The 27,159-nt window shown below is 49.8% G+C and overlaps 1 protein-coding gene across 3 annotated transcripts; it reads right to left on the reverse strand.

Moving 5' to 3' along the window:
- Positions 1–198: 198 nt before the first annotated feature.
- Positions 199–27,159, reverse strand: TMEM8B (transmembrane protein 8B). 3 transcript variants are annotated; one of them, XM_030817474.1, is made up of 13 exons: positions 26,438–27,159; positions 21,796–21,985; positions 21,188–21,395; positions 15,212–15,345; positions 14,685–14,953; positions 13,752–14,077; positions 10,364–10,457; positions 10,051–10,174; positions 9,821–9,963; positions 9,437–9,615; positions 3,472–3,618; positions 3,189–3,305; positions 199–2,941 (listed from the first exon to the last, which is right to left on the reverse strand). In XM_030817474.1, exons 1-13 carry the CDS (start codon positions 26,943–26,945, stop codon positions 2,606–2,608), a joined length of 2,775 nt encoding a protein of 924 aa, XP_030673334.1. In that variant the 5' UTR covers positions 26,946–27,159; the 3' UTR covers positions 199–2,605. The 3 variants fall into 3 exon arrangements, with proteins under 3 accessions (XP_030673334.1, XP_030673332.1, XP_030673335.1); XM_030817472.1 differs by having other exon boundaries at positions 2,017–2,937; positions 26,438–27,154; XM_030817475.1 differs by lacking the exons at positions 14,685–14,953; positions 21,188–21,395; positions 21,796–21,985; positions 26,438–27,159 and having other exon boundaries at positions 2,017–2,937; positions 15,212–15,294.

The following is a 27,159-nucleotide window of genomic DNA, read 5'->3' on the forward strand; positions in this document are numbered from 1 at the left end:
CTCCACCACCCCACTCCACACACAAAAGCATGCGCACATGCCCCGGCCCAGGCACGCTGAACTATTCAGTGCCCGGAGTAAATATCAGTCTTTCCTGCCTCTGCATTCCCCCTTGCTGTTCCCTCTCCATGTCCAAACACTTGGTGACCTTAAGGTAACACATATTGGACCACATCACATACCAGACTAGGCACTATACAAGTGTTCTAAGAGCTTTACTGACTGAAGACCACATGGAATGATGAAAATCTCAGGGGAGGGATGCCATATGGACACTGGTGACCACAAAGAACACTCTCCCATTATCTTGGCATCATGGCAACTCAGCTAATCCTAGTTCAAATGTTCTTCTTCCCGGACACCCCTTATGACCCCTCCTCACTGGGTGGGATGCACCCCAGCTCCGTCTCCCACTTCAGAGCCTTCTGTACTCTGCTGACTCTGTCCAGAATCCCAGTGACCTGGCTCTATACATCTTAATGTGGTATTTCTGATGTAGGAACAGTATTTTCTAAAATAGGAACAGACACCTAGTTCACACCCCCTCACTGCTTCTTACTACTCACTTGGCCATACCATTCTCTGCTCAGTGCCCCATGGAAGAGACGTGATTGCAGAAAGCAGATAACAAAGGCATGTTTTCCTGGCTTTTGGGCTTCAAAAGTCTAGGTCCTGAAGGGAACAGAAAAGGCTTAAGGCATGGATAAAAGATTCAGGAGAGGCCGGGCGCAGTGGCTCACGACTGTAATCCCAGCACTTTGGGACGCCGAGGCGGGTGGATCACCTGAGGTCAGGAGTTCAAGAGCAGCCTGACCAACATGGAGAAACCCCATCTCTACTAAAAATACAAAAATTAGCTGGGCATGGTGGTGCACGCCTCTAATCCCAGCTACTCGGGAGGCTGAGGCAGGAGAATCGCTTGAACCTGGGAGGCAGAAGTTGCGATGAGCTGAGATCGCACCATTGCATTCCAGCCTGGGCAACAAGAGCAAAACTCCATTGCAAAAAAAAAAAAAAAAAGATTCAGGAGAAAACATTAAGTAAGGCTTCCTCACCTCCAATATTAACAAAAAGGGGAAAGAAGAGAGAGGAGGAGAGAATGTATTGAGAATACTGACACAGAAGGTCCCAAAAGGAAGAGTCCCTGAGCCCCACATCCCAGGCCAAGATAGATTTGCAGGTTTTAAAAGATGCGGCAACTCATGCCTTGTCTGTCAAAACCCAGAGCAGAAACAACTTCAAGGTGTGTCTGCATAGCCAAGGCCTTAGACAACTTCACAGGTCTCCACATAGCCCAGAAGTGGCAGAGAGAACCTTAGGACTGACAGAGTTATGTAAATGGGAACAAGAAATCTCTCTGCATCCCAGATGAACTGTCTGGACCTCTGACTGGGGACCAGATGGAATGATGGAAATCCCGGGGATGGATGAAGTATGGACACTGGTGATCAGTGAGAATGCTCTCCCAACTTCTTGGCATTATGTAAGACCTCAGAACTCAGCTATGACCCTCATGGAAAAAGAAGGAATCCCGAATGGACAAACGATCTTTTCTGGCACTCAGAAAAAATGAGGGCTCAAAACAGAAGTTACATTCTTGATTCTTGTGATATTTCTTGCACATCTGAGATGTGTACCTGCTATTCCAATTTCCTGGGACCTCGGCTTCCTTCTGTGTTGGGTGTGGGCATCATAAGGAAAGTCTGTCTCACTGATTTAAATCATCTCAGCGTACATACACACACACACACACCACACACACACACACACACACACACACACACACACACACCTTTCAGCTACTGCAAACTGGGCTGAATAGCAATTGGGGAATAGGCATTAGAAAGTGTTTAGAAATGAATGCAGGGCCCAGATGAGCGGGATCAGACGGTGTACATGGCTTGACAAAAGCCTCCAGCAGTAGCTCCCATCAGCCCTGCTGATTCCCTGAGGGGCCCTCTTTCCCCCCTTCCCCACACCCCTGACCCCAGGGGGAAAAAAGGCAGCACAGAACCATTCTGAACCAATCAATCATTGGAGACACACAGACTCCACCTGTATCAAACGAGGATACCAGCCACCCAGACAGCCCCAGTCCCAGCTCCATCCATCCTGCAATCCCTCCTCTGCAGCACAGCACAGCCCAGACGCTGCTTCTGGGAAGGAAGCCTGAGGCCAGAGTTGCTGAGCCTCTGGGAAAATCTGGAAATTTGGTTTCCCCAAGATAGACTCCACCTCCTCTGGAATGATGCTGTGCTCCTGACAGGGCTTTGTCTCCCTGGGAAGGAATCCATATCTTGGGAAGGCTCTGCATCCCAGGAAAGGCTCCACACCTGCAGGAGGGACTCCTTGGTCCTGAGGGGCTCTGTGCCTGCATAGGCTCCAGTCCTTAAGAAGGACTCCATGATGCAAGGGGACTCCAGGCCCTCGGGAAGTTCTCCATGTCCTGGGAAGGGCTCCAGGTCCCTGGAAGAGTTCTGTGTCCTTGAGAAAGACTCCATGTCCTCAAGAAATACAGCCTGTCTCCTTCTAAGAGGGCTCCACGCCCCCAGAAAGAACTCTATGAAGCGTTCATGTCCCCCCAGGGCCAGGCCCAAAGCCCCTCTCAGCTGGCACAGATGCTGCTGACGGTGGCCCCTCCTGGGCCCACGAGGCCCAGCTCCTCCTGCTCGTTGATGCATAGCTGGTAACCACAGCCCCGGGCCCGGGCTCCAGATGGGACCCGGTGGTCAGTCTTGGCACGAGGGGGCAGCAGGAAGCCCACACTGCCCGCAATGAGCATATGCCAAATGCTGTGAATGTAGAAGTAGTTGTCCCGGGTCTCCACAAAAGCATAAAGCAGGACGGCACTGCCTGCAATAAGGCTTCCAGGACACAAGTAGAAAAGCCAGCGGCGCCACGTGGGTGGGTAGCAGTGCCGGCGGCGGACGCTGCGTACTGTCTGGGGGAGACAGAGAAGTGGGGCTCAGGAATGCCAAGCCCTGGAACTCAAGCCAGAGCTGGTCACTCTCCGGCTTCCTCTGAGCCCTGGTTGTGACCTAAAGACATCTGCCAAGACTGGAGCGGACACTGCCAGCAGCAGGTGATGACGACAGAGCCAAGCCCACCTTAAACTGGGGACCAGATACCTGGGGCCCAGCAACCAAGTCCTGCTGGGACCCTCCCCCCACATCCCTCCCCACCCTTACCCAGGCTGTGGCCAAGATCCCCAGGGCGAAGAGACTGGGTCCAAGCAGGTTCCAGAGTCCATGTCGGTCAAGCTGCAGAGCCATGGACAGCAGCATAGCTCCCAGCAAATACAGCACCTAGAGAAAGAGACTCCAGGGCTGGGCCAGGGCCAGGTGACAGACGGCACTCCAGGGGCTGGGTCAGAATCATGAGAGGTACTTGGAAATGCCCCCAGGGAAAGGTCAGGAGTGGATTTCAAGGAGACTTGGCATGGTTGTTCCCCAGGGCCCACTCCGGACTGACCTGCTTGACCACGGGCTGTAAACGAGCCATGGCAATGACAGTGACCCACACGGACATTAAGGAGCCCAGGAAATCACAGAACTGCAGCACATCGTAGTCCATGATGCAGAAAACCACGATGCCTGGCTGGTCACAGGCATGATAGAACTGAAGGAAGAAATGACAGGCATTGAGAGAACTTGAGGCAGAGGTCCAAGTCTACAAAACTGGTGGGGGTGGGCCCAGGGGTGGTGTGCTGCTGTCAGAGCAGCAGAGGTGAGAGGTCACAGATGAGAAGATCTGGGAAATGCCTGAATCCCCAAATCCTGAGAAGAATGTGGTAAGGAGGTCCAGTCTGCTACATAACTAATATGTATCTGGCAGCCCTGACCCTGGTCCTGAGCTTCCTAATCTTCCTGCTTCTGGAAGGTGCTGTGGAGAGTGCCCTGCCAGGGGGTTCTGATATCCTCAAGCTGAGGCCAATCCTGTCCCTGTCTCCTCATGCTCACCATGGATCCCACCTATAATCCCCATCCCTGGCCCAAGCTCTGGGCTACTCAGAACCCAAATCTCCCCGCTATGTCCCAGTTTCCCCTGCTAGCTCAGACTCTGAACTGGGCTTCACTCTCAGGGCTTCCACCAACTGACCCTCTTCATCCCTTCCCAACAAATGCGGGGAGTGTGTGGCAGGTAAGAAAAAAGGCAGTCCCTAAGGCCATGGAGAGAGGCATGGCACTTCACACCATGGGGAAGAACATGGAGAGGGGACAGCGTCCACCCATCCTACACTCTGGAGAACATAGTGAAGAGTGGACTATTGAGGAGGTTCAAAGGGGATGCAGGGAACAGAAGTGGAATCGGATCAGGCTCAACTGGACATCCTGATTAAGGAACCAAGCAAAGTCTGCCATTAGCTCCCTTGTCTGTAGTTCCAACCCATGTCCAGATTGTCTCTCTGGACAATGCCATGGCTTCCAGCATCCTGTGTTCCCTTATTTGTGAAAAAAGTTTTCTAGGGATAACTCTTTAGTGGCAGAGATGCCACCAAAAGAACTGGAAAACATACTCTAAAGTCAGTCTCTAGAGACAAAAGATGAAAAAGAAATCGCTAATGTTTCCTTTGACCCTACTGAAGATGTCATCCAGTCACTTAAATTGCAAAAATTACAACTTCAACAGACAAATTTGGAAAGGAAGAAGCTAGGATCTTAGAAAAAGAAAACAAAATGAAGACGAAAACCTGGGATGTGAATTGGCATCAGGAAACTTTGGGTTTGATTCCTTTAAATTTTAAGCTGCAAGACTCAAGCTTGTATACCTATCTTCTTTCTTTTCCTTCACTTTGGAGGTAAAGAATTTTGCTCCTGCAAGAAGAGACTGCCTAAGGATGAACATGTTTTAAGTGGGTGTTCCAGGCTTTCGAAAGGGCTTGTTATTTTGGGGACATGGTTCCCTCTTACTATACTGTTAAATTGAAAAAGTGAGTTCTTACTGGGAAATTTTCAGACTTTTCATGTAGGTCCATATCAACATTAGAATGAATTTTTTTAGGTTGGGTGCAGTGGCTCACACCTGTTAATCCCAGCACCTTGGGAGGATGAAGTGGGCAGATCACTTGAGCCCAGGAGTTCAAGACCAGCCTGGGCGACATGGTGAAACCCCCATCTCTACAAAACATACAAAAATTAGCTGGGCGTGGTGGCGTGTGCCTATAGTCCCAGCTACTTGGTGGGGAACAGGGAATTGGTGGGGGCGGGGGGCAGAAGGGGCTGAGGTGGGAGGATTGCTTGAACCCAGAAGGTCAAGACTGCACTGAGCTGTGATCATGCCACTGCACTCCACCCTGGGTGACAGAATGAGACCCTCAAAAATAAATAAATAAAAATGGTTAAGTAATTAATGTTTGAATATGTCTAAGAGACTGGTTTATTTTTCAACTATTTATATATGCTGATTCATTGGCAGTTAATTTAAACAAATCAATATATTGGTCTTTTTCTATTTTAGCTATGGGACATTGATTATTCTCTGCCTCCAAGACCAGACATAAGTACTATAGGCCACTAAATTACCCAATACTGTTTTATGACTTGGATTTTATCTTAAAGCACTAATTTTACATCCAGCCTTAACCAAGCACTGGCTCCACATGCTTCACTTTCAAGTATATAGAAAGAAATGCACAGAAGTTTCTGGAAAAGGGATTTGTACTATATGTCAGACAATGGAAGATATATATCAGCAGAAAAAAGGCAAAGCTGAATCACTAAACATTGAAGACACATCTGGGGGAATAATTGAGGGCTGACTTTCTCCTAGAAATTTGCACTAAAAGAAGAATAAAGAAAAATGGAGATATTATCTCGAGTGGAGAGGATTTGAAGAAATCATTTCACTAATATTTTACCACTGATTATTTCCAGGTATACTAAAAGGTCAAAGAGATTGTTTAAGGTTGTGAAAAATCTACAGGGGTAGAGTTAAATTAAAATTCTAGTGTGAGGGAATTAGTCCACTAAAAATTGTGGACTAATTTTTAGATTGGCATTCCTTTTGTCAACAACAATAAAAAGAAGTGACATCGAAAAATCAGGGAATTTAAGAAAAAAATTAGACTACAAACTGACTTCTATTAATATAATTCTAATCTAAGTTGATAACTTTCTCAGATTTGGACATTATTTATGAAGCAATGCAGGGAAATTATCCTGAAAGTTTTTTCTGTGGAATTTTACATTTTTATAACAGTGCATCTAATGCTCCAAAATGGGCTATCCAGGCACTGAAGAATGTGGACTATAAATGCAAACATAGTTAATCCATGCCCAGATTGGAATATAATGGAACTTGCTGTTACTCTCTTATTTCCTGTTTTCTGCTTTCATTTTCTCTTGCAAACAGTTACAGGATTTTGCCAAGGGACACTGAGAATGACCTGGGATGGTCTGAGGGATATAAGGGGTAATGAGAAGGTGGGCTTGTAGCCAGGATGCCGGCAATCAGCAAGGACACCTGCACAGCCCCAGAATGCCAGCTCTGTCTGGGTCTTCTGAGATCTAATTATAAGGATTCAAGGAGCACTGTAACGGATACACAGTTTGAACAGTATGGGTTCAAGTTGCACAATTAAAATGTTTGATATCTTTGCCCTGATGGTTTCTTATATTTATTTGGCTTAGTTGTATTTTCAGATCTCTTGATCAGCTCTTAAGAATTTGGTGAGAACAACTAAACTGAGGCCATGCCTTTTTCTACATACTCCAGGACTTAGGAGAAACTGAAGTCACGTTAAAAGCATATCAATGCATGCTCACTGCCCTGGTGCAAAGGGAGCAATACAGCTCATCTGTTACATGTGAAGGATCTGGAGTGAGGCTCACCCAGATTCTAAAGTAGATACTCACCTTCTACCTCAGGCAAAATATTTAACTTTCCCTTATCTACAAAAAAAGGATGACAAGAATGAAAGCATGTTTCAACTATTACAGTACTATTGTGAAGATTAAATTAGCAGTGTCTGAAACAGCACATATTCAGTATATGTCATTTTGTTGTAATCATTATCTGAATTGTTTGCCTATATACAAAAATCAAATGCTAAGTTTGTGGCCTGTTTTCGTTTTTTCAAAACATATTTTACTTCTGTAAACTCCTGATTTATAAACCTACTGTCTGCTCCTATGTCCCAGATAAGAATGGATTCCTACTCCCAAGTGTAGACTGTCCTGGATTATTTGAAGACAAGGAAGATGACTGTCATCTCCTGTCCTAGTACTGACAACTGCAATTTGACCAATGGGTCCTTAAATGGACACTGCTGCAGAATGAAATAAGTCTAAGAATGGCAAGGAGGGACCACAGAGAACCTGCAGGGAAAAGAGTAAACATAGCTTTATGTTCTGGCCCATGTGGAAAAGAACAGGAGTTAGAGCAGGACTTTAGGCAACACCTCAAAGCCAGTAGCTTTTCCTTATTGCCTTATTCAAGAAAATATGAGATTTTGGCCTGGCACAGTGGCTCACGCCTGTAATCCCAGCACTTTGGGAGGCCAAGGCGGGTGGTTCATGAGGTCAGGAGATCGAGACCAACTTGACCAACATGGTGAAATCCTGTCTCTACTAAAAATACAAAAATTAGCTAGGTGTGGTGGCATGCACCTGTAGTCCCAGCTACTCAGGAGGCTGAGGCAGGAGAATCGCTTGAACCTGGGAGGCAGAGGTTGCAGTGAGCTAAGATCGTGCCACTGCAATCCAGCCTGGGTGACAGGGTGAGACTCTGTCTCAAGAAAAAAAAGAAAAAGAAAAAGAAAAAAGAAAGAAAGAAAGAAAGCGGGAGCTTTTAATGTGGTGCCAGACACTTGAGGCTCTCCCAGTGCTCCTGCTACAGGGAAGGTCTTTTCAGGCTGACAGCCACTGTATCCAGATAAGGAAGAGTCATCTAGCACTGAACACTCTGGAGCCAATCAGGATGCTTGTGTCAAGTCCAGAGAATGAATATGCTCTCCCTACATGCTTCAGGCTCCTGACACACTTAGGTACTCCTACTAATTATGAATCACATTCAATCTGCATGTAGCAGAGAGTGGGCTGGTAGAACAGCTGTTGCTGGAGGATTTGGTGAGCCACAGTAGAAAGGGCATCTGGCAATACGAAAGAGAAACAGTGTCTAACATAAAAATAGAATGAGGCACTGTGGGGGCAGGCCTAAAAAGGGGCCAATCAAGAAAAACTGGGGTATGTGCTCCTCATCCAGCTTAAAGGGCCAAGATCTCTCTCTGCAGCATGGTTTCAGCCTCTTCTTCATCATCTCTGGATGAATCTCCAGGAGGACCCAGGCCCCTCAGTTTCAGCACATTTGCCCCTGCTTTCTCCCGGATGAGAGGTATGATTTTTCTAATTTAGACATATGCCTGACCTAGTAATGCAGGACACCAGGAAGGCCTGTCTTGCTTTCTGTGATATCCTGGCTGCCAAGGCCTGAGCAGAGTCTGAAACCATCTTAAGAGTTTTTGCAGCGCTCACGTGCATGTCACATGGTGCCAAGAGCCTAGAGATGAGTTGAAGAGATTCCCAGATGCAACACTTCAGGGTGTAAAAAGTCTACTTGGGGGTTAAGCCACATTAGCAGGATCACTTCTCTAGCTTTCCTTATAGTTTCTGGATGCTTGCTTATAACGAACTTTTCTGATTATGGAGGAGTGAGGAAAACACAGGAAAGAGATTGTGGTGATTCTGCAATGGGAATGGAAGGGTTTTAAACTATATTAATCTTCATCAAAATGCACTCCTTTGAGCTGGGATGTGATATGATACTGCCACTTCCGACAATGCCTCAGGACATAGTTGAGTCTGTAAAGCTTCTCAGGACTCTGAGAGTCAGATTGTCCTATAATCCCCCAATAGAGAGATCCCCTCTATCTTTCCAAAGTTCCCATGAGAAATCAAGGTGACATGGTGACTGAATGGGGACACCATTTCAGACCACAGGAACGAACGTGCTAACGATGTAGAAGTCCCCAGTGCGACGGAGAATGGGAGCTCAGAGTAGCTAGCTCTTGTATCATGGAAGAATGTGGTGAAGATGAAGACACTCCGTGCAGAGGTGTGGGGGAAAGCATAGATTTCCTGCCCCATACAGAGAACATGGTGACTGTGTAGACACAAATCCATACTGTAGGCCAGTTTCTTGGCCCATGATTTGAGTAAAGGTCCCCTCAGCCCTCAGGGTGGACAGAGTGTGGAACAGCCGGAGGCCCAAACTTACTTTATTAAGTTGCAAACAGTTTTGTTCATTTACTCCAACGTGCCTTACAAAAATGACCATTTTCTATGCATGATAGGTTGGGAAGCACTGCTGTCTCTGTCTATAGAAGACACAGTGAAGGCAAAGACATTCCCAAACCCTCGGAGAACGTGGTGGAAATACAGACTGTGACCCACCACCGTGCACAAGCACCCAGTGATAAGACGCAGACACCACCGCATACCGTGGAGAAGAACATGGTGAAGGTGTAGACTGCAGCTTCCAGCACATATCGACTCCGAATGGCCAGGACCACAGGTGGCAGAAACATGAGGTTGCTCAGACACAGCAGGAGTGTGGACAGCAGCTGGAATCCATAGGTGAGCGCATCTGCACTGTCGGTGCAGCCCCAGCCTCTCCACCCTGCGGGTGGGGAAGGCATAGAATGGAAGAGAACAGACGGCAGCTATGGGCCTACGCCACAGCCCCTGGAGGGTGGTCTCACCCCAGCTCTGCCAAACCCGTCCCCAGTTCAGGCTGCGCACTCCCCTACTCCCACCGCCTGCCCACAGGCCCAGCAGGTCCACCTCCAGTCCACCGCAGCCCGCTCCCTCGCCAGCCCGCTCACCGGCCTTGCACTCGCAGGCTGCGTACAGATAGTTGTGTGTGCGCAGCAGCTTGCACTGGCCGTATGGCCCGCAGTCGTCCACGCATGGGGACAGGAAGGTGCGCATCCGCACCTCGGCCGTCGCGTTGCGGCACCGCACGAACCTGCGCACACACTCGCAGTCACCTGGGGCCGCGGGCCACCCCCGCCAAGTCCCAGTCCCAGCCCTGGCCCTGCCCCGCACCGCTCACCGAGGCCCCACCCCGCACAGGGAGCGGAGGGCCAGGAACCAGGTCCCCGTCTGCGGGAATGGGATTCGCAGCCTGGCAACCCTGGTGGTGGCACTGACGGAGAGGAGGAAGCCGGCCAGGGACTCTGAAGGGAGAAGGAAGGGGTCAGTGAGAGGGAGGAGGGGTCAGGACCCAAGAACCCTCACCCACCTGCTCCCACTTCCCGGAACCCTAGCCTATCATTCCTCCATTCCATCCCTCCCCACCTTCACCTCTGCCCGCCACCACCACCCCCACACTGCAGCTTCCTCTCCTCCCCCATTCCTCACCCCACCTTTGGAACAGGTCACTGCTGCATCCCCCAGGCTCAAGGGCACCTCGTGAGTCAAGCATCCAAACACCGTCACGTTTTCCTGGCGCACGGAGCTCTGGGGAGGGCAGGTATGGAGGTGAGGCCGCCACATCCTCCAGCTCCACCCACCGCCACTCTCAGACTCCCACCCCTGTTAACCCACACCTTCCAAGGACAGCCCATTCCTCCCAGCGCTTTCCATGCCAAAAGTGCTCTCTCACCTCCATTCTCAGAACAGAAAAACTTAAAAACAACAGATCCTCCACAGCAGAAATCTTTCAAGGACTAATGAGACGGCAAGGCCCAATTCTGAATCTGTTCTTTGGGCACAAGTGTTTCAATTCTGTCCAAGCAAGAGAGAACACCCTCTTTTTCAGTCCTATCTAGCTCATTGAGGGGAAGGAGGGCTGTTGCCAGTTACAGAAACTAATTGTGGACAAAGGCAATTGTAAGGTTTTCCATCATCTTCACCTGGACCCCAAGACAGGTGGAGCATGAAGACACTCACTCCAACTCAGGTGAAATGATCCTAGGTACTGAACGGTGGTAACAAAATGCCCAAGAGATTAAATGTAGCAACCTGGCTGGGATTAAAAGAAACCAGATTTCCGCAAGAGTAAATGTAAGGGGTTGTCTACAAGAATAAAGGTAACAGGATGCCATAAGCTCACCTCATTCAAGAAGGATTTGAGGCAGCTTACATAAAATAGAATACAATAAATGCCTGAGGGAAACTTAAAAATCAGGACAGGAAAATAAAGTCTGTCCCTAATGTAGGCCATATATTTGATACTGACTTCCAAGCAACCAAAGCAAAGGAAGTATCATGAGTTACCAGATTTGCAACTAAATAATATAAAAGCTAATCAGAGTCTCTGGAGAATCACAGCATCCAAAGGGGAAGTTCTGAGATAAATTCTCATCAAAGCAGCACTGTGTGTTGTCATGCATCCTGTCCTCAGCCACAAGAGTGAGTTTCATACAACTTGCTTATATAACTTCCTTCAATGCAAGCCCGGGGCAATATGCCAAAGTATTACTCAGGGAAAGTCTTTCTAGGAGGGAGCCAAAGAAAAAAGTATATGCAGTTCTCTGATCCAAATGTCCAGTTCTTGATCCAAGGGGAGAAAAAAAAAATCAAAATATTTGGAGGAAATACCTTTCAGAATAAACAGAACAGGCTGAGGTGCGTAGCACGCGTCATAGAATGCAGATGGATGGAATGTAAACAGATGCTCATGAAAGTGAATGGATGGGAATGCAGGGAGGGAAGGGGTGAGGGGCTGCAGGAGGGCTAGGCTTCTATTCTCAGGGTACTGAGGAAGAAAGAACAAGTCTGGGCGAGGCTGTCCTCTAATTCAGGGTCTACACTTTCAAGGTCAAATCAAGATCTCACTGTCATTGCCCAGAGGCATGGCAATAAGCAAACACAAAATACATACAGTGTTAGCTAGAACAAAGAGAGAATTTGATTATGTAAATAAGAAATATCTTCAGGTTGAATAAATGGCTCTAACAGGACCCCTAGACAGTTCTAAGCCATGTCCCATAAAAGGCCACATGAAGCCACAGACCAGGCCTCAGGTTGGCTGATGGGAAAGTGGTCCCTGCTGTCAGGGCTGGAGGAAAGTAGAGTTAAAAGCATCCCTGGCTCAGGGAACAGTATGTAAGTTATTGGATCAAAGCTAAGCTGAAGATATTCTCTAATGGGCCAACATAGGGCTCCGCCCTCATCTCAGTCTTAATGCTGACAGTAATGACCAAGAAGTACAAAAAGTTGGCTTTGCAAGTGTGTGAATTACACAAAGTGGAGAAGGCCCGAGTCCCAAACCAGTATTAGGCAATGCCTCAAGGAGGGACATAAATTCTTCCATTCAGGTTCAAAAATTCACTGCAAAAATACAAGATGTGAACTGGCACCAAAATGTATATGCCCCTTGATTACAACTAGATAAACAAAGTAATTAATGTGGAAAAGAAATGGGAGGACATAAACCAAAAACAGCCGTGGGCCAGGCACAGTGGCTCACACTTGTAATCCCAACATGTTGGGCGGCCGACGCAGGCGGATCAGTTGAGTCCAGGAGTTTGAGACCAGCCTGGGCAACATGGTGAAACCCAGTTTCTACTAAAAATACAAAAAATTAGCTGGGTGTGGTGGTGCACTCCTGTAATCCCAGCTACTCTGGAGGCTGAGGCACAAGAATTGCTTGAACCCAGGAAGTGAAGGTTGCAGTGAGCCGAGATCACACCCCTACACTCCAGCCTGGGCAAAAGAATGAGACTCTGTCTCAAAAAAAATAAATAAATAAAAATAAAAATAAAGTTGAACAGTTGCATTAGGGAGATATTTTTCCCCTATTTTCTGAAGTTTTTATGTGATCCTATTACTCTTATAATAAAAAAGTAAATGTATACAACTGGTTTGAAGCAAACACAAAGGAAGTAAAGGAAAAAGACCCAGGTATCTCAGTTCACCACAAGCCCTAGGTGATCCCACAGTGTAATGCAGCCACTGAAAAAGGTAACTCAATCTCAGGCAGCACAAATGCAAGTCTTGTTACCTGATACCTCAGTCCAACCACCTCAGATCACTTATTTCAGAGACACAGTGACCACTAGAAGTATGACCAGGTGAGATAGTGAAGGAAGGGGAGAGATCCAAATACTAAGACCCCTAAGACACTGAGGTTCTTCAGCTTTTGGGTGGTTGGAGGTAACATCTGTAAAAATAGGACTGGGATGTAATAAATGTATCATATTAATGTAAGGTATTAATAATAGGGGAAACGTGACAGAGTGGGTATATGAGAACTTTGTGCTTTCTGCTCAACCTAAAACTGCTCTAAAAAAAATTAAGTCTATTGCTTTAAAAAAAGATCAGGACAGAGACAGATTTACTGGAAATGGCCTCTGGATATGGCTTTTACCCACTGAATCAAAGATGAGTGAGTAAAAAATTCATGGAGACAGATTTTGATGGGATGTCAGGAATGCCTTTGGCAATCAGCACTATCCAAACATGAACTGTGTGGCCTCAAGAGGTGGTCAACTCCCCATCAAAGGAGATTTGCAAGAAAAGGTTAACAACTACCAGAGTGAAAGGCCAGTAATGAGCAGGAGGTGAGCCTACAAAACTGGGAAACCCCAGACACTGAGTGGACCTGGTTGACCCGCCCATCTGTAGCAGAGTGAGTACTCAGGACATGTTTGTTGAACAGAATTGGGCTGAGCCATGGTCCCTAATCATCAGGATGGGTGGGAGCAACCTGGACAGGCTTCCTGGAGGAGGTAAAGACCCCAACACCCCTGACACCTTCCCCTTCAAGCTCCCCGGCAGGGCAACTTTCCCACTCTCCATAAAGAGTACCGCATTGAGCTGGAGCTCCAGGCTGAGGACGCCTCCACTGTCCAGCACTGGCAACAGCCTCATGGCGAACACAGCTGGGCGCTCAGGGGGAAGGGCCACACTCGGGCCAAAGAAGATGTAGAAGTGGACAGAGAACGTGTCCAGCTCGTTGCGCAGAGTCGGGCGCACTGGCCAGCAGTGCTCAGGTGGGGACGTGGTCCCAGGCCCCTCCGCAGGGGTTCCAAGGGATGGAGGCTCTGGGGGCAGTGGCTGGTTGCCCAGTGACTGGGGCATGTTCATGGCAGCTCCAGGGACCAGGGCTCGGAGCAGGCTGGGCTGTGGGCACTCTGTGGGGCAGAGGAAACCAGAGCTTGGGCCTGCAGCCTTTACAGTCCTGAACTTACTCATAAACAGATCTGAGCTAGACAGGATTTCACAAAGAGTGGGGAAGGATGAGAACTAGAATGCAATGTCCCTTGGGAGTGTGGGGCATCCAGGGTCATAGGGGTTTCCTAATGGTGACAGCTAATGCAATACCACACTGGAGGCAACCGAGGTCATCTATCCCTCCCTAAAGGCAGTGAAGAGGCTATTGAAACAGATACTAAGTATGACAGGCTGTCTCACTGACTTGCAAGGGCTTTGGCAAGGACAGTGTCCCAGAGGTCCTGGATGTCCCTGCCTACCCCAGGAAACTGAGAGATTAAATCAAAGAAAGGAATGAGGTCCTTTAGTTGTCTCAAGTCAGATGCAAAAAAAAAAAAAAAAAAAATTATCTAAAGGCCTTCCAATAACTTGGAGCTCCAAGTGGGATGGCTTCAGAGAGCATGAAGGAGCCTGGGTTGGGGAGGGGAGGTTGTAGTGATGTGGCAGAGGGCCACTGAACACAGCCACCCAAGTCACTTCCCAACCACGGATGTCTGCACAGACTGGGGCAAATGCAGGGGTTCTGACCTTGCAACCGCACACACAGCTGGAAGCGGATGGTCCTACCAGGGCCCCGGGATGATGTTTCCACACGCACGTAGACCCAGTGCCCCCAGGGGGGCAGTGCCAGCTCCAGCTGGCATCCTGAGGCACCTCCACAGGCCACAGAGCTTGAGTTGTGCAGGGGTGGGGCTTTGGGACGCAGACGCAGTGACAGGGGGCAGGCAGATACCCCACGGCCCCCCACACACGCCAGCTGTGCTGAAACCCTGTAAGTGAAGCTGGGCACAAAGACCCTGGGCAGAGGAGAGGTTGGGGGTAAGAAGGCACAAACAGAGGCGAGCGGAACACAGGGCAAGGGAAGCACTAGGAAGGAGGGGGCGTAGGGTGGGAAGGAGGCCTGTTCAGGTCTCCCGCTCTGTGCTGGGAGGGAGGGAGGCAGGGATCCCGCCCAGAGACCAGGCAGGTAGGCGGAGAAGCTAAGAGAGAACCCTGCAGCCTGTTTGAGGCCAGAGAAGAGGGAAAGGACCAGGTGTGGGGAGTCTTTGACTTACTTGTACAGGGCTGAGCGATTGTGTGGGGAGAGGGTTTGCTCTGAGGGCCGGCCAGGAACCAGCACAGCGACGTCCAGCAAACGCCGGACAATCAGCTGCGGCTGAAGGAGGTACTGACACTCATCCTGGAGACCCTGGGACAAAAGCAGGGGTGGCAGGAGAGGGAGAGACAGCAGGGGTGTGACTAAACCAAGGTAAACAGAACCTGCTGGGCGGGCTGGGGAGAAACCCATTTCTGGTCATCTCTGTCCCACCTCAGTCTGCAAGGTCTGCTGGGATCCTCAGCACTGGCTGAGGTTTTGGGATTCAAACCCAGGCCCTCCTGATAATCAGGCCTGGCTTGCCCCTTCTCCCAATCTAACCCCTCCCCCTGAGCATTCTGGGCCAGCCCAGCAGCACTGTGATCTCCAACCAGCCCATTCCCCGAGCAGGCTCAGGAACTTAGAACCCTGGCTCTTTTAGGCAAAGTGGGGTGGGGTGGAAAGCTCCTTCAAGGCCTCCAATCCAGCCCCCTCACTCTCCCCGCCACCAATCTCAACCTTTAATTTCCTTTAGTCTTCACCCTGCCCTGCTCCCATGTGCTTGTCCAGCCTCTGCTTTCACACTCATTACACACAGGTAATGAGTGCAGGGCCACTCATTACCTCCCAGGCAACCTCCAGACTATAAGCAGCTTGAGAACAGGAACCCCGTCCTATTTGATTTTTGTTCCTCCAGACACAGGGCCTCACATAGAACACATACCTCACAGATGAATGTTTGCCGAATTAATGAATCAATAAATGGATCATCCCACCTGGGGGAAGTGCTGACCTTGCTGAAGCCAAATCCTGTCATCTTTGATGCCCCTGCCCCAACTCTGCCTTCAGGGGACCCACTGACCCGTCTGGTCCCTCAGCCTCAGACTGTGTTTCTTCTGCTGCTAAAGGAGATCGACCACATCTTCCCCTGCTTCTCTTCTGGAGAAAAGCCCCAGCTCCTTCTCTGTTGACACCCCCTGGCTCGCATAGCCTCATCACTCTCCAGTGAGCTCAGTCCCATTTGTCGCAGTTCCTCTTCTGCAGCACATGCAGCTATATGAGCCCTACAGACCTCACAGTTAAGGGGAGGTGGGGGCTCCTAATTAGGACATACCTTCAAACTCTGTTCTGGGACAAAAGTTCCAGGCCCTGACATCCCACTGAGTTCCATGGCTCAGAACAAGACAGCCAAGGCACTGACTTCCAGCAAAGCTCCAAAAGGCTGGAAGGTCTGTGCCTTTTGCATCCCCAGTGTCTAGCACACCATCTGGCACATACTAGGTGCTAAAATAGCTGTTAAAGAATGAGTGTCAAAAAGGAGGTCCCTTCAGAGAGCTCCTGAACCAACCTAGATGCTCAGGTTTGGTGTCAAACCCTAAGAACCAAAAGACTCTCACAAGTCACTGCATTGACCCCACCTCCTATGGCAAGAATCACCACCACAATAATCTTTTAGTGAATGAGTCCCAAGGGTGGGGGCTCATGCTCCAGTAGTGGCCCATTTCCTTGCTAGACAGTCCAGGGAAGGAACACTTTGCTCCACATTTTGGAGTTTTACTTGTGTTTGATTCAATGAAAGATCAGTGGACATGACCTGTTTGGTTAAGACGTGCTCCTTCCTTCAACTGTGTAACGTGCACAGCCAGTCCCCCCTCTTCATGCGGAGGGACTGTTTAGTCAGTGGAGACCAGGGAAGATGCAGGGAACCGTCACCCAGTGATGGGGCCAGAGAAAGAGCACCAGAAGTCAGGTCCTCAAGAGCTGCCAGGGCAGACGCCAGGTGAGAGAGTCCCAACTGAGCCAAGAGGCCAGAAGAACATCAGCAGTCGGGGAGGCCCAGGGCACAGGCAAGGAAGCTCAAGAAACTAGCAGAGGCAAAAGTGAGACGTGGATGGGCTACAGGCTGAAAGATCCTGGAGTCGAAGGCATGGTAGGTAGATTCCTAGAATGTCCTCATATGTATGGGATGGGTTTCTTCAGAAAGGCCTGAGCGGGGTGGCCAGTGCCAGGCTCTGGGTGGGGCTTGCAGACTGAAGATGCCCAAAGACACTTAGCCTTCTCTGCGGGAATAGTGAGTGCACAGCTGAGCCCATGCCCAGAGGCAGAAAGCACCAATCGGTGTAGAAGCAAACGAGTGCTGGACAGACTTCAGGGGGCAAGGGTGAAAGCAGGAAGACCTCTTATGAGGCTACTGTGGTAGCCCTGGAGAAAGCAGAGAAGCTGTGCTAGAAGTGGAAATGAAGAGCTGTAGATGCATTCAGGGCATGCCTCAGAAGTAGCATCAACAAGACTTTTTCTTTACAGATTGGTTGTGAGGAATAAGGAGAAAAGAAAAATCAAGGATTTGGGGCATTTAATTTGGGGCTTGAGCAATGGGTGGATGACAGTGCAGTTTCCTGAGGAAGATCACAATGACTAGAGAAAGCAGCAGCATGGACTGGGAGCAGTGAAATGGAAATTACAGAGTTTTAGACTTTTAGCTTCACTTTGATTTGATTTTACTAAATACTCTTTGAGACATTTCTTAGACATCCAATTGGAGATGTCAAGTAAGCAGCGAGATATAAAGTCTGAAATTCAAAAGGAATTAGGACTGGTTGAATACTCTTGGAAGCATTAACATATAGATGGTATTTTAAACTATTGTGCTGGAACACCAAGCAAGAGAATAGAAAAGTAAAAAAGGAGTTGTTCCAGGACCAAGCATTGGGCCACTACAACATGGAGATCAAGCAGAGGAGAGGCCAGGAAAGGAGACAGAGGAGTGGGCAGTGGGAAAACCAGGACAGTTCTGTAAAGTCACAGAGGCCAAGAAGGGAAGGTGTTTCAAAAAGGAAAGAGTAATATAGGGAACTAATTAACAGCTAGTTACTAGTTAACTCTGGGGAGGGGAATTGGAAACTGGAAGAAGGGAAGAGGAAAACTTACTTTCCACTGTGTATCTTTTGTACCTTTTGAATGTTGTACCAGGTGCACAGATTGCCTATTCAAAAAATGAATAAAATAATTTAGGAGGAGGACAAGCAGCTGCACTATTAGCAGATTCTAACCACCTCAACTGAGATATTGAGTCACATGTGGTCCTAGTTGGTGGATTCAACAGAATCCTTTCTCCTGTACAGTCAACTTCTTCACTTTCCTCGTAGTTGCTTTCAATATTTTACCCACTTTTTCAAATCTTAGACACAGGAAGAGGAAGGATTAGAAGAGAACCTGTGCTCTGGACATTTGGGAGTACTTTCCCCTCATGAACCATTTGGGTGCCAAATGGTATCTACAACCCAAAGGCCAGCCCCTCAGAGCAGACTGGCAACTGGGCACCTTAGAATGAACACATGATCCAAAACAGGAAAGGCAAGGAGATGGAGGCCGGGGACAAGACAGAAGTGGCTGGTAGGAAGAAGGGGACAAGGAAAGGAGGTGAAAAGGCATCATGTGCCAGACTCTGCACTGGAGGCTAGGAATACGTAGTAAATAACACAGACACAGGGTCTGGCAGAAGTGTGGGACTAGAGCTCACGAGGGTGGCCCGGACCAGGTAAGTTGCTTCTTTTTTACAACCTTTCAGGGCTCCCTATCACGCTCAGGATACAGTTCAAATGTCAAGGCCCTTCGTGATCTGGCCTCTGCTCACCCCTCTACCTTCCTCACCACCCCAACACCAGCCCACACTGAACCACTTCAGTTCGTTCTAAACTTTGGGCCATGCTACTCCCACCACGTGGAATGCCTTTCCCTGCCTTCTCAACCTCAGACCTCACCGCTTAACAGTTTCCAATACCACCTCCACCACGCTAGCAAGCTGAGTTAGCCATCTCTCCTTTATCCTCCTAAAACATTTCCTGTATCTAACATGCATCTTATTTTTCTGTGTCCCCAGCACACAACCTAACGCCTGGCACAAAGCAGGTACTAAAGGACTAAGGCTAAAGGGAGATCTGAGCTCATCCCCAAAGCTGAGAAGGGCCCTAGAAACAGCACTGCCTTCTTATCGCTGGGACTCTTCAGTTCCCACCAAAGGATATCCCTAAACCCACATAATTCCTGTGTTCAAGCCTCACAGGAAGCATGCCATAGTAGGGGGAGGAAACAAGTTGAGAAGATGGAGGAACGCTCTAGACAATGAACCCACAGGCTGGAATCCTGGAAATTAACCAGGATCTGGAGAGCTGAAGAACCCTTTGAGGACCATATAAGACTACAGAAGTTAATCTAATTCTTAGAAGGACCAGACACAAGATCCTTGCCCCATCAACCTCTCAAACAGGGCTGACGGAAGCACTACATCTCTCATGGCGTCCAGACCCACTGCCACTCGTGGGCATGGTGGGATGGTCCTCTTCTGTCTAGCCTCACCACACACCTGGGGAAGCTCTGACCAGAGTTCCAGTTTGGTACCAAGTTCCCCAGGCCCCACTTCCCATGTCTAGATGCAAATGCACATGTCAGACCTAGTTATTTGCTCACTGCCCAACTCCCCCTTGGTCTGGACACTTGAATCACCCTTTAGGGTCTGAGCAGCTCTTCTCTGCACTACTACCATTGTAGCCCATATGGCTACCATTGTCCCAATCTGGTAGCCATAAGCAATCCTGACCACTTCTAACTGGGCCTCAGCTCCCACAATCCCAGCCCAGGCCTAGGCCCTAGGTTCCTGCTCACCTAGAAAGGTTTTTGGATAACTAGAGCCAGGCTTCAGGAGGATTTTCCCTGTCAGTTCTTACAAAGTGGGTCAAGGATCAGAGTTGGGATAAGGAACATCGCTGTTGGGATTTTGCCAAAGACCTAAGAAGACATTCCTTCTAACAGAAGAACCCTCAGTTCTGATGAGAGTCAAGGCCGACCTAGAACCTAGGGCCCTTTCCAAGCCAGCTCCCAACATGCTGTCCTTCAGCAGGCTCACAGGCCTTGATGGGGAGTTCTCTTGCACATCCACATCACTCTCAGGAAAAATGGCCCTGTCACTGAGGCCTAGAGACACTACCTCAGCCCTACTTCCCATCTCTGACAATAGCAGTGCCAGCACCCTCGTCCTTATGTGAGTCTCAGCTCATTCAAAGGCACTATTCACCCCATTTCTGAGTGCTAGAGTCCTGTTCTTTAAATCCTTGCTCTGTTTTTGCTCGTTTCTTCACCCTCACCACAGGCCCCATGCACAGGGCCATCCCACTCTGACAACAGCCAGCTCAGTACACCCCTTGCTTCTCCTCCAGTGAACAGGAGTAGGAGACCTGTCTGGCCTAATCCATGAGAGTGGCAGGAAAACACTGCAGCATTTCTTTCCACTCCAAACCAGAGAGACATCTGACCTTTGAACCTGCCCTTCAGTCTTTAACAACCTCTGTGAAATAAGTGCTTGGGGTGGCTGATATTTGGAGAAAAGTGAGGCAACGGCCAGGATGGACACCAGCTGCCCAAAGTTTCCTTTTAGCAGGAAAGAGCTTCTCTTGTGGTCTTCTGAAGGATGTAGGAAGCTGTCTGAAATTATGATGCAAGAGGAACGCATTCTCCCAGATGGATTAAATACTGGGCCGTGGCTTAACAGAGTCTTCAGGACTATTGTCAATCAACATGTAGAATAAAACCAGTCCTGGGTGTGTGCAGCAGATTGGACCAGCCCATAGTTGGCTTCTGTTCACCTTGATTAACACTTGTGCCTTCCACTAGGAAGTGGCGCTACTCCCCCGTGCCAAAGCCTCTGACTCCAGATTCTCAACTTTCCCTTCAGCTTACCTGGACCCAGCATGTCCTCCTGGGGCTCCCAAGTTGCCTCCTCCAGATCATGGCCTCTGACCCACTGGGTGACCTGCTGGCCTTTAGCCATGCCCCACCCCAGCCACCCTTGTGCTGCTGCCCACCCTGACACAAGGCTGGCGTGCCAGGGAGCCTGTGGGGGGAATTCAGCAGAGATGCAAGTGCAGTTCTGGACCCCCGAGCCTGGGGAACATCAACCCACCTTGACAGAGATGTGGCCGTGGGCCTGGGGAAGGTGGGCAGCCAAGAACCAGTCCCCAGGTAAGGGGCTGCTGACGTTAAAGATGCCTGAGGTGCGGTTGGGCAGTGTCCAGCTGAGGGTCAGTGAGAAAACCCCAGGCACAGCTGTGTCCCCTGGGAAGTGTGTATGCAGGGGATTGATGACAGGGGGTGCCCCGGACCGGAAATACCTGGGGGACCAGAATTAGGAGAAGAGAAAAGCAGGCAATGGGGTGGGAGGCAGGAAATGAAAGAAAGAAAGAAAGAAAGAAAGAAAGAAAGAAAGAAAGAAAGAAAGAAAGAAAGAAACTGTCACTCATCACCAGTAAAACAAATAGATTCCCTATACTGACACATTCAACAAAGTGGTTCCAGGTCAGGGTCCACGGGTGAGAGATCAGCTCAAGCACTTGCACAGTCATACAGTAGTCCGGAAGTGGTCATGTGACAGAGGTCATGGCCCTCACTCAGTTACACTTCAATCTGGACATGGGTTGGGGTCAGGGTCGGGAGGTCAGTTAAAGTCACACTTTAGTCTGGAAAGTGGTCAGGGGTTGGAAGTGGGGTTGGGAAATTAACTCAGACACTCACACAGTCACACTTTGGTCTGGGCAGTGGTCCCCAAAGGTTCCCCCTTGCTCCTTGAAGATGATGAGGTTCCAAACAGCCAGGAATGTGTCCTCAGGAACATGGAAGTGGAAGAGCTCGGTGCTGGCAAAGGAGCGGAAAGGACTCAGCTTGCGGGGTGAGCAGGTGGAGTAATCAGTCAGGAAGAGGCCTCCTGGGAAGCAGGAGAGAGAGAAAGGAGCAGGGCAGGACAGAGGGCATTTCCATTAACCAACAGGCATGCCAGTCTTCCTCACCAATAGCACCAACTCCACAAATGCTCTCCTCTGAGCCAGGAACTGGGTTTCAGGCTGCAGATCTGAAACCTAGCCATCATCTGGTTTAATCCTTATGTTAATCTTATTTAAAAGAAAAAAAAAACCCTCCTTTTACAGATAAGGAAATTGAGGCTCAAACCTAGACCAAACTGAGGCTGGAAACCTAGCTCTAAGTCCAAAACTAAGACCCTTTCTTTGACTTCACAGCTGCCCCCTCACATAGGAGCCATTTTCTCCACTTACCAAACCTAAAAAAAACAGATGTGTGGAAGGTGTGTGTGGTGTGTGTGTGTGTGGTGTGTATTTTGGCATGGGGTCTTAAGCCACTGAGCAGGCTGGAACTCCACCTGTGGGGCTTGGGAGTCAGCATGGAACTGTGTAACTTCCTTGTTGATTTTCTTCCCCTTTCTGTTCCCCTGTGGTTAGAAGCAGTAAAAACCCTCAGCAGCCTCACAAGCGCTGCCTGTATACTGGCTCAGGGCAGGAGAGGGGAGGGGAAAGTGTGGTACGGCCGCCAGGGGCCTGCTTGGGTGGCAAAAGCAAGGACAGGAGCTGGCAGGCCACCATGAGAGTCCCCAGGAAAGGAGAGTCATCCGGCCTCCCAGGTCAGAATGCACAGCTAGTAGGTAGGGGCCAGGGGAATGCTCCCCCAAAGGGAGGCCCAGTGAGGCAGTTAGTTAGTGACCCAGTGGATTTCAAGCCCCTTGGGAATATTCAGAGCAGGCCGAGTTGGGAGGTGGGGAGGAAGTGGTCATCCCTCATTAAAATGCCAAGATACTTGATCATGATTGTCAGGAGCAGAGCCAAGGTGAGCAGAAGTTGTGTCAGCAGCTAGCCAGGCAAGGGACTAGAACAGCTGTCACAGTGGAGGCAACCGGTAGCGGACAGGGGAAGAGCGTCCCAAATGGCAGGCAAGGTCTCTCAAAGTAAATCTCTGGAGAATCTGACTGCTCTGGAGACTTCGGACCAGCCAGAAAAGAAGCCCAAGATGACACCTCCAGGACAGGTGAGAAGGTGGGGAACTCAGCAGCCTCAGGACAGACCTGGGGCTGGGATAAGGACTACTCTGGAGGGGTATTTTCAGCCAAGCAGGAAATACCCTCAGGGCTAACCTAATCCAATCATCTCCCTCTCTGGAGACGGGAGAGATTAACTCCAAAAATGAGGTGTTTTTGAAATAACAAAGAAAGGGAAGGGGAGGCTGCTGAAGGAGGAACACTGAACCAGAGCAACCCCAGGAGTCACCCCAGAGAGCTGCCCTACATAGGTGGGGGCCATTGGAGGCCATGGTTACACTCAAGGACTAGTCTGTCCAGTTCAGACCACATGATCAGTCTCATCTGTCAAGAAGGAAAACCTGTCATCTTGCAAGCTGAGCACTGCCCAGGAACCCAGAGAGGCTACCAGTGCAGCATTCAGAGAGTGACAGAGATGCAGCCGAGAGGGATAAAGGGAAATGGAACCAACTGATGGGGGAGACAGGTTTCCTAGGAACCCTAGCTGTGCTAAGTAGGAGGCAGAAGGCTAAGAGGTGAACAGCCTGGATACTATTGTTAGAAGAAATCAGAACTCTAGTGCACCTTCTGCTGGGGTTAGGGAAGGGCTGATCCTCCTCAAAGCTGGTACCAGGGATGGGTCATCTGATCAACCATTGCTACTGTTAGGAGAAATGTTGGTCAGTCCCTTGGTGCAGACCCTCAGATGAGGGCTAGTGGTGAAAAGCAGCTTAATGACCTCTGGGAAACATGGACAGACAAGCACAAAGATCCTTGTAATTCAAAAGACCACAGTATAGCCTGGAGAACTGGAGAACTAGCTAAGCCATCCCCACAGTGGCCAGGGGCTACAGAGGTCACAGAATAGGCCGGTGAGATAAAGGAGTGAGCAGCAGCTGGGAATGCTAGGAGGAACTTGGAAGAAGTTCTGAGGGCAGATGCTTCAGAAAGGGTCCACAGCCCCATTCACTCCAAACTTTGGTTTGCGGTTTGAACAGGGCCTACCAGAGCTGTGTCCAGAGGAAGCATGAGTAAGGCCCTTACTGAGTTCAGATGAACTTATTCTGGATTCCCCAATATTTCTATGATGAAGCTAGGGTAATTCCAACCATCACCCACCCCATACACACACACACACACACACACACACACACACACACACACACACACACACAGGCTGAGGCTGGCCCTGCTAGTAACAGCACTAGGTAGAATAAAAGCCCATCTTTTTGAATAGCAAGGCATGTGTGGGTCCTCAACTAAGCCCAAGGAAAAGATCCAAGGATCAGGAGTGGGACCACTAGACCCAAGAGACAACTTCCATTCCTGAAATGAAACCGAAGCAACCGATAAGCACTGTGCGGCCCTGTGCCATGATGGTCCTATGACAATGCCAGCCTCTCCTCAGACAAAACCCATCACCACCATTAGGTCACAGAGCACCCTGTACTTTGGTCCAAAATTGCCAAGGCATTCACTATTAACAGCACTAAAGGCAGCCCTGCCTCCATTTGGGCGTATTGGTACTCTTTTCCAACTTCATTACAATTCTCCCCAAAGCACCTGAACCCGCTTCTGGGCAACAGTGTTTTTATCCACAACTTTCAGCTGTATATGCTCTGTGGCTGTCAGTCACCCTGCTCCCCTCAACAGCCCAATGCTTGCTCAACGGGCGCATGAAGAAGCCATGATGGCAGAGGATGGAAGCTAGGAACTTGGCCCAACAGCATAAACTCCCCCTTACCAAAACTGAAAACCTGACTGGCTACTGCCTCTACCCAGTGCTCAACTTGCCAGCAGCAGTAATCAACACAGAGTGCCTCCACGGCTCCTTCCTTCAAAGGCACTGGTTGGGGGTGGATGGATAACTTATATTCATTATGAGAGGCACCCAACACTGCCCTCACCCTTGGAACTGCTGAGGATTCACAGCTTCAGTGATCTGTCCATATGAGGAGCAGGCAGAGCTGAAGAGGAATGTACATGGGCCACAACATGTCCACTCCCCTTCATACCGTAACACAGGCGCTCAGAAGATACACTGGCTCACATGCACCCCACACACATGCATGTGTCTACACTCTCCAACACACAAGCATGTACACATGCTGCCAGCCTCCCCACAATCCTTCAGTTACACACATAGACACATAAATGACCAGACATCTCTGCAGGGGCTGTGACCTTTCACATGCATTCATCTCCTTAAGTCTGTACACTGAACCAGGCCCCCAGAGCTCACTGATACCCACTCTCCACCCCCAGCTGCTCTGTTGGCTGTTATTTCCAAAGACTCCATCGGGCACATCTCCATCCTATCTAGAGTGACACCCACCAGAGGTGGCTACAGACTTGGGCCATGAAGACTACAGTCACTTCATGATGGAGCCATCTTCATGACACATCCCCTAGACCAGGACACCCCCTCCTCCTCCCACATTCCACCCATTAAAAAATTGCATCTCTCACTCTTCTGTCCAAGTCACTTCCCCACCGGAGGGTGGCCCTTGGCTGACGCCCGGCAAATAAGGAACAGTTTGTGGATAAAGCCCCCTTGTGGGCAGACCAGGGAGAAGGGAGGTTATGCTTTGAGCCTTTCCCCACTTGGGTCTGTTTTTCTATTAAGTATACATTGCAGTGGATTAAAAAAAAACAACACTAGTATGAGATAGGAATTAGGAAACCTTTTTTCTAGCCCCAGCACACTGCCATTCACAAGCTGTCTGACCTTGGACAAATTGCTCCCTCCCTGAGCCTCAGTTTCCCCATCTGTAAAATAGCCTCCGAGTTTCAGCCCTGCTCTAAAAGTATCAGGAATTATTCCCAGGCAAATCAATCTTCTCTGGAACAAGAATCACTACAAGAAGAAAACTTATTATAATGGCAACTAATCCATATTCATCTATTTGCTACATATTATCTTTAAAACTCTTCTTCATGCCGTTTGAATGCATGCCCAATATCTCAAAGGTTTAGGCTATATATTCCCACACTGCTCTAGGGGCTTCTGGAGTGGGACTGTCTCTCCCCCTTCAAACTTTGTGAGCAGGAGCAAAGCCCCCAACATTTCCCTGGAAAAGCAAGAGTCAAAGTGGGGTCAGGACAGACACCAGAAAAAATCTTGGAGTCTCTGTGCTAGAAACTATAAGCCACCTGCTGAGCCTCAAACCCAATTAATTACCACTCTTTTGACCCCGCCAGTCCCTGTTGGGTAAGACCTCTCTACTCTCTATTTCTCCCACTTGCTCCACAACGATCTAGTTCCCCAGGTCCCACCTCTCCTGAATCTCTCCAGCCCACCCCTCCCTGCCAGAACCCCATTCCTGCCTCAATCTTCCCTGCTTCTGCACTCACCAGCCCCTGGGCCAAGGGCAGAGAACAGCAACAGCAGCAATAGGGCTGGCGGCAGCTGAAACCCAGACTTGAGTATAGGCTGGGAGAGGGGCAGAGTATGAGAGATGGGGTGGACTAGAGGGAGAGACTTGGGTAAACACAGAGATGAGGGCAAAGGCTGAGATAATGGGTTGGGCTGGGCTGGACACTGAGGCTTGAACAAGGGCAGGGAGTGGGATGGAAGAAGGGGCTGTGATGGGGACTGCAGCAAGGGACGGGGTTGAGCCAGGGCCTTAAGCAAACACTGGGAATGGGGTTGGGACAGGGCCTGGGCTGGGATTTGTGACAGGGGGTGGAACGAGGGCCGAGGCCGGGATGGGGGCCAGGCCAGGGGCAGGGACTGAAAGGGGGTCCTGGATGGGGACCCAGGCAGGGGCTGGGGCCGATTTGGGAAGCGGGGCGAGGGCGGGGCTGGGGGCCAAGGCGGGGATTGGGATAGGACGAGGGGCCGGGACAAGGGCTGGGCCATGGCCCGGGGCGGGGGCGGGGCCGGACAGGCCAGCGCGGGGCGCTCGAGGAGCTGACCCGCGGCTCCGCTCCCCACCCCCGGGGGGTGGCCTCCGGTGTCCTCGCGGGCCCGGGGCGGGGGCCGGGGACCTGGGTGGGAGTTCAGGCCTGGGCGACTCCGGGCTGCGCTGAACCGGCGATAACCAGGCCCCGCGGCGGCGGCCTCGGCTTGACGT

The sequence above is a fragment of the Nomascus leucogenys genome, chromosome 8 (genome assembly GCF_006542625.1).
Source record: "Nomascus leucogenys isolate Asia chromosome 8, Asia_NLE_v1, whole genome shotgun sequence".
NCBI lineage: Eukaryota > Metazoa > Chordata > Mammalia > Primates > Hylobatidae > Nomascus > Nomascus leucogenys.

Excerpts from the sequence above, each read along its gene's own strand:
- TMEM8B (XM_030817472.1), bottom strand. The coding sequence starts at position 26,945 with ATGGCCCAGCCCTTGTCCCGGCCCCTCGTCCTATCCCAATCCCCGCCT. Across the intron at positions 9,964-10,050 it reads CTGTGCGGGGTGGGGCCTCG|GTTCGTGCGGTGCCGCAACG; the intron begins GTGAGCGGTGCG and ends GTGTGTGCGCAG. Across the intron at positions 9,616-9,820 it reads AGCCTGCGAGTGCAAGGCCG|GGTGGAGAGGCTGGGGCTGC; the intron begins GTGAGCGGGCTG and ends CCCCACCCGCAG.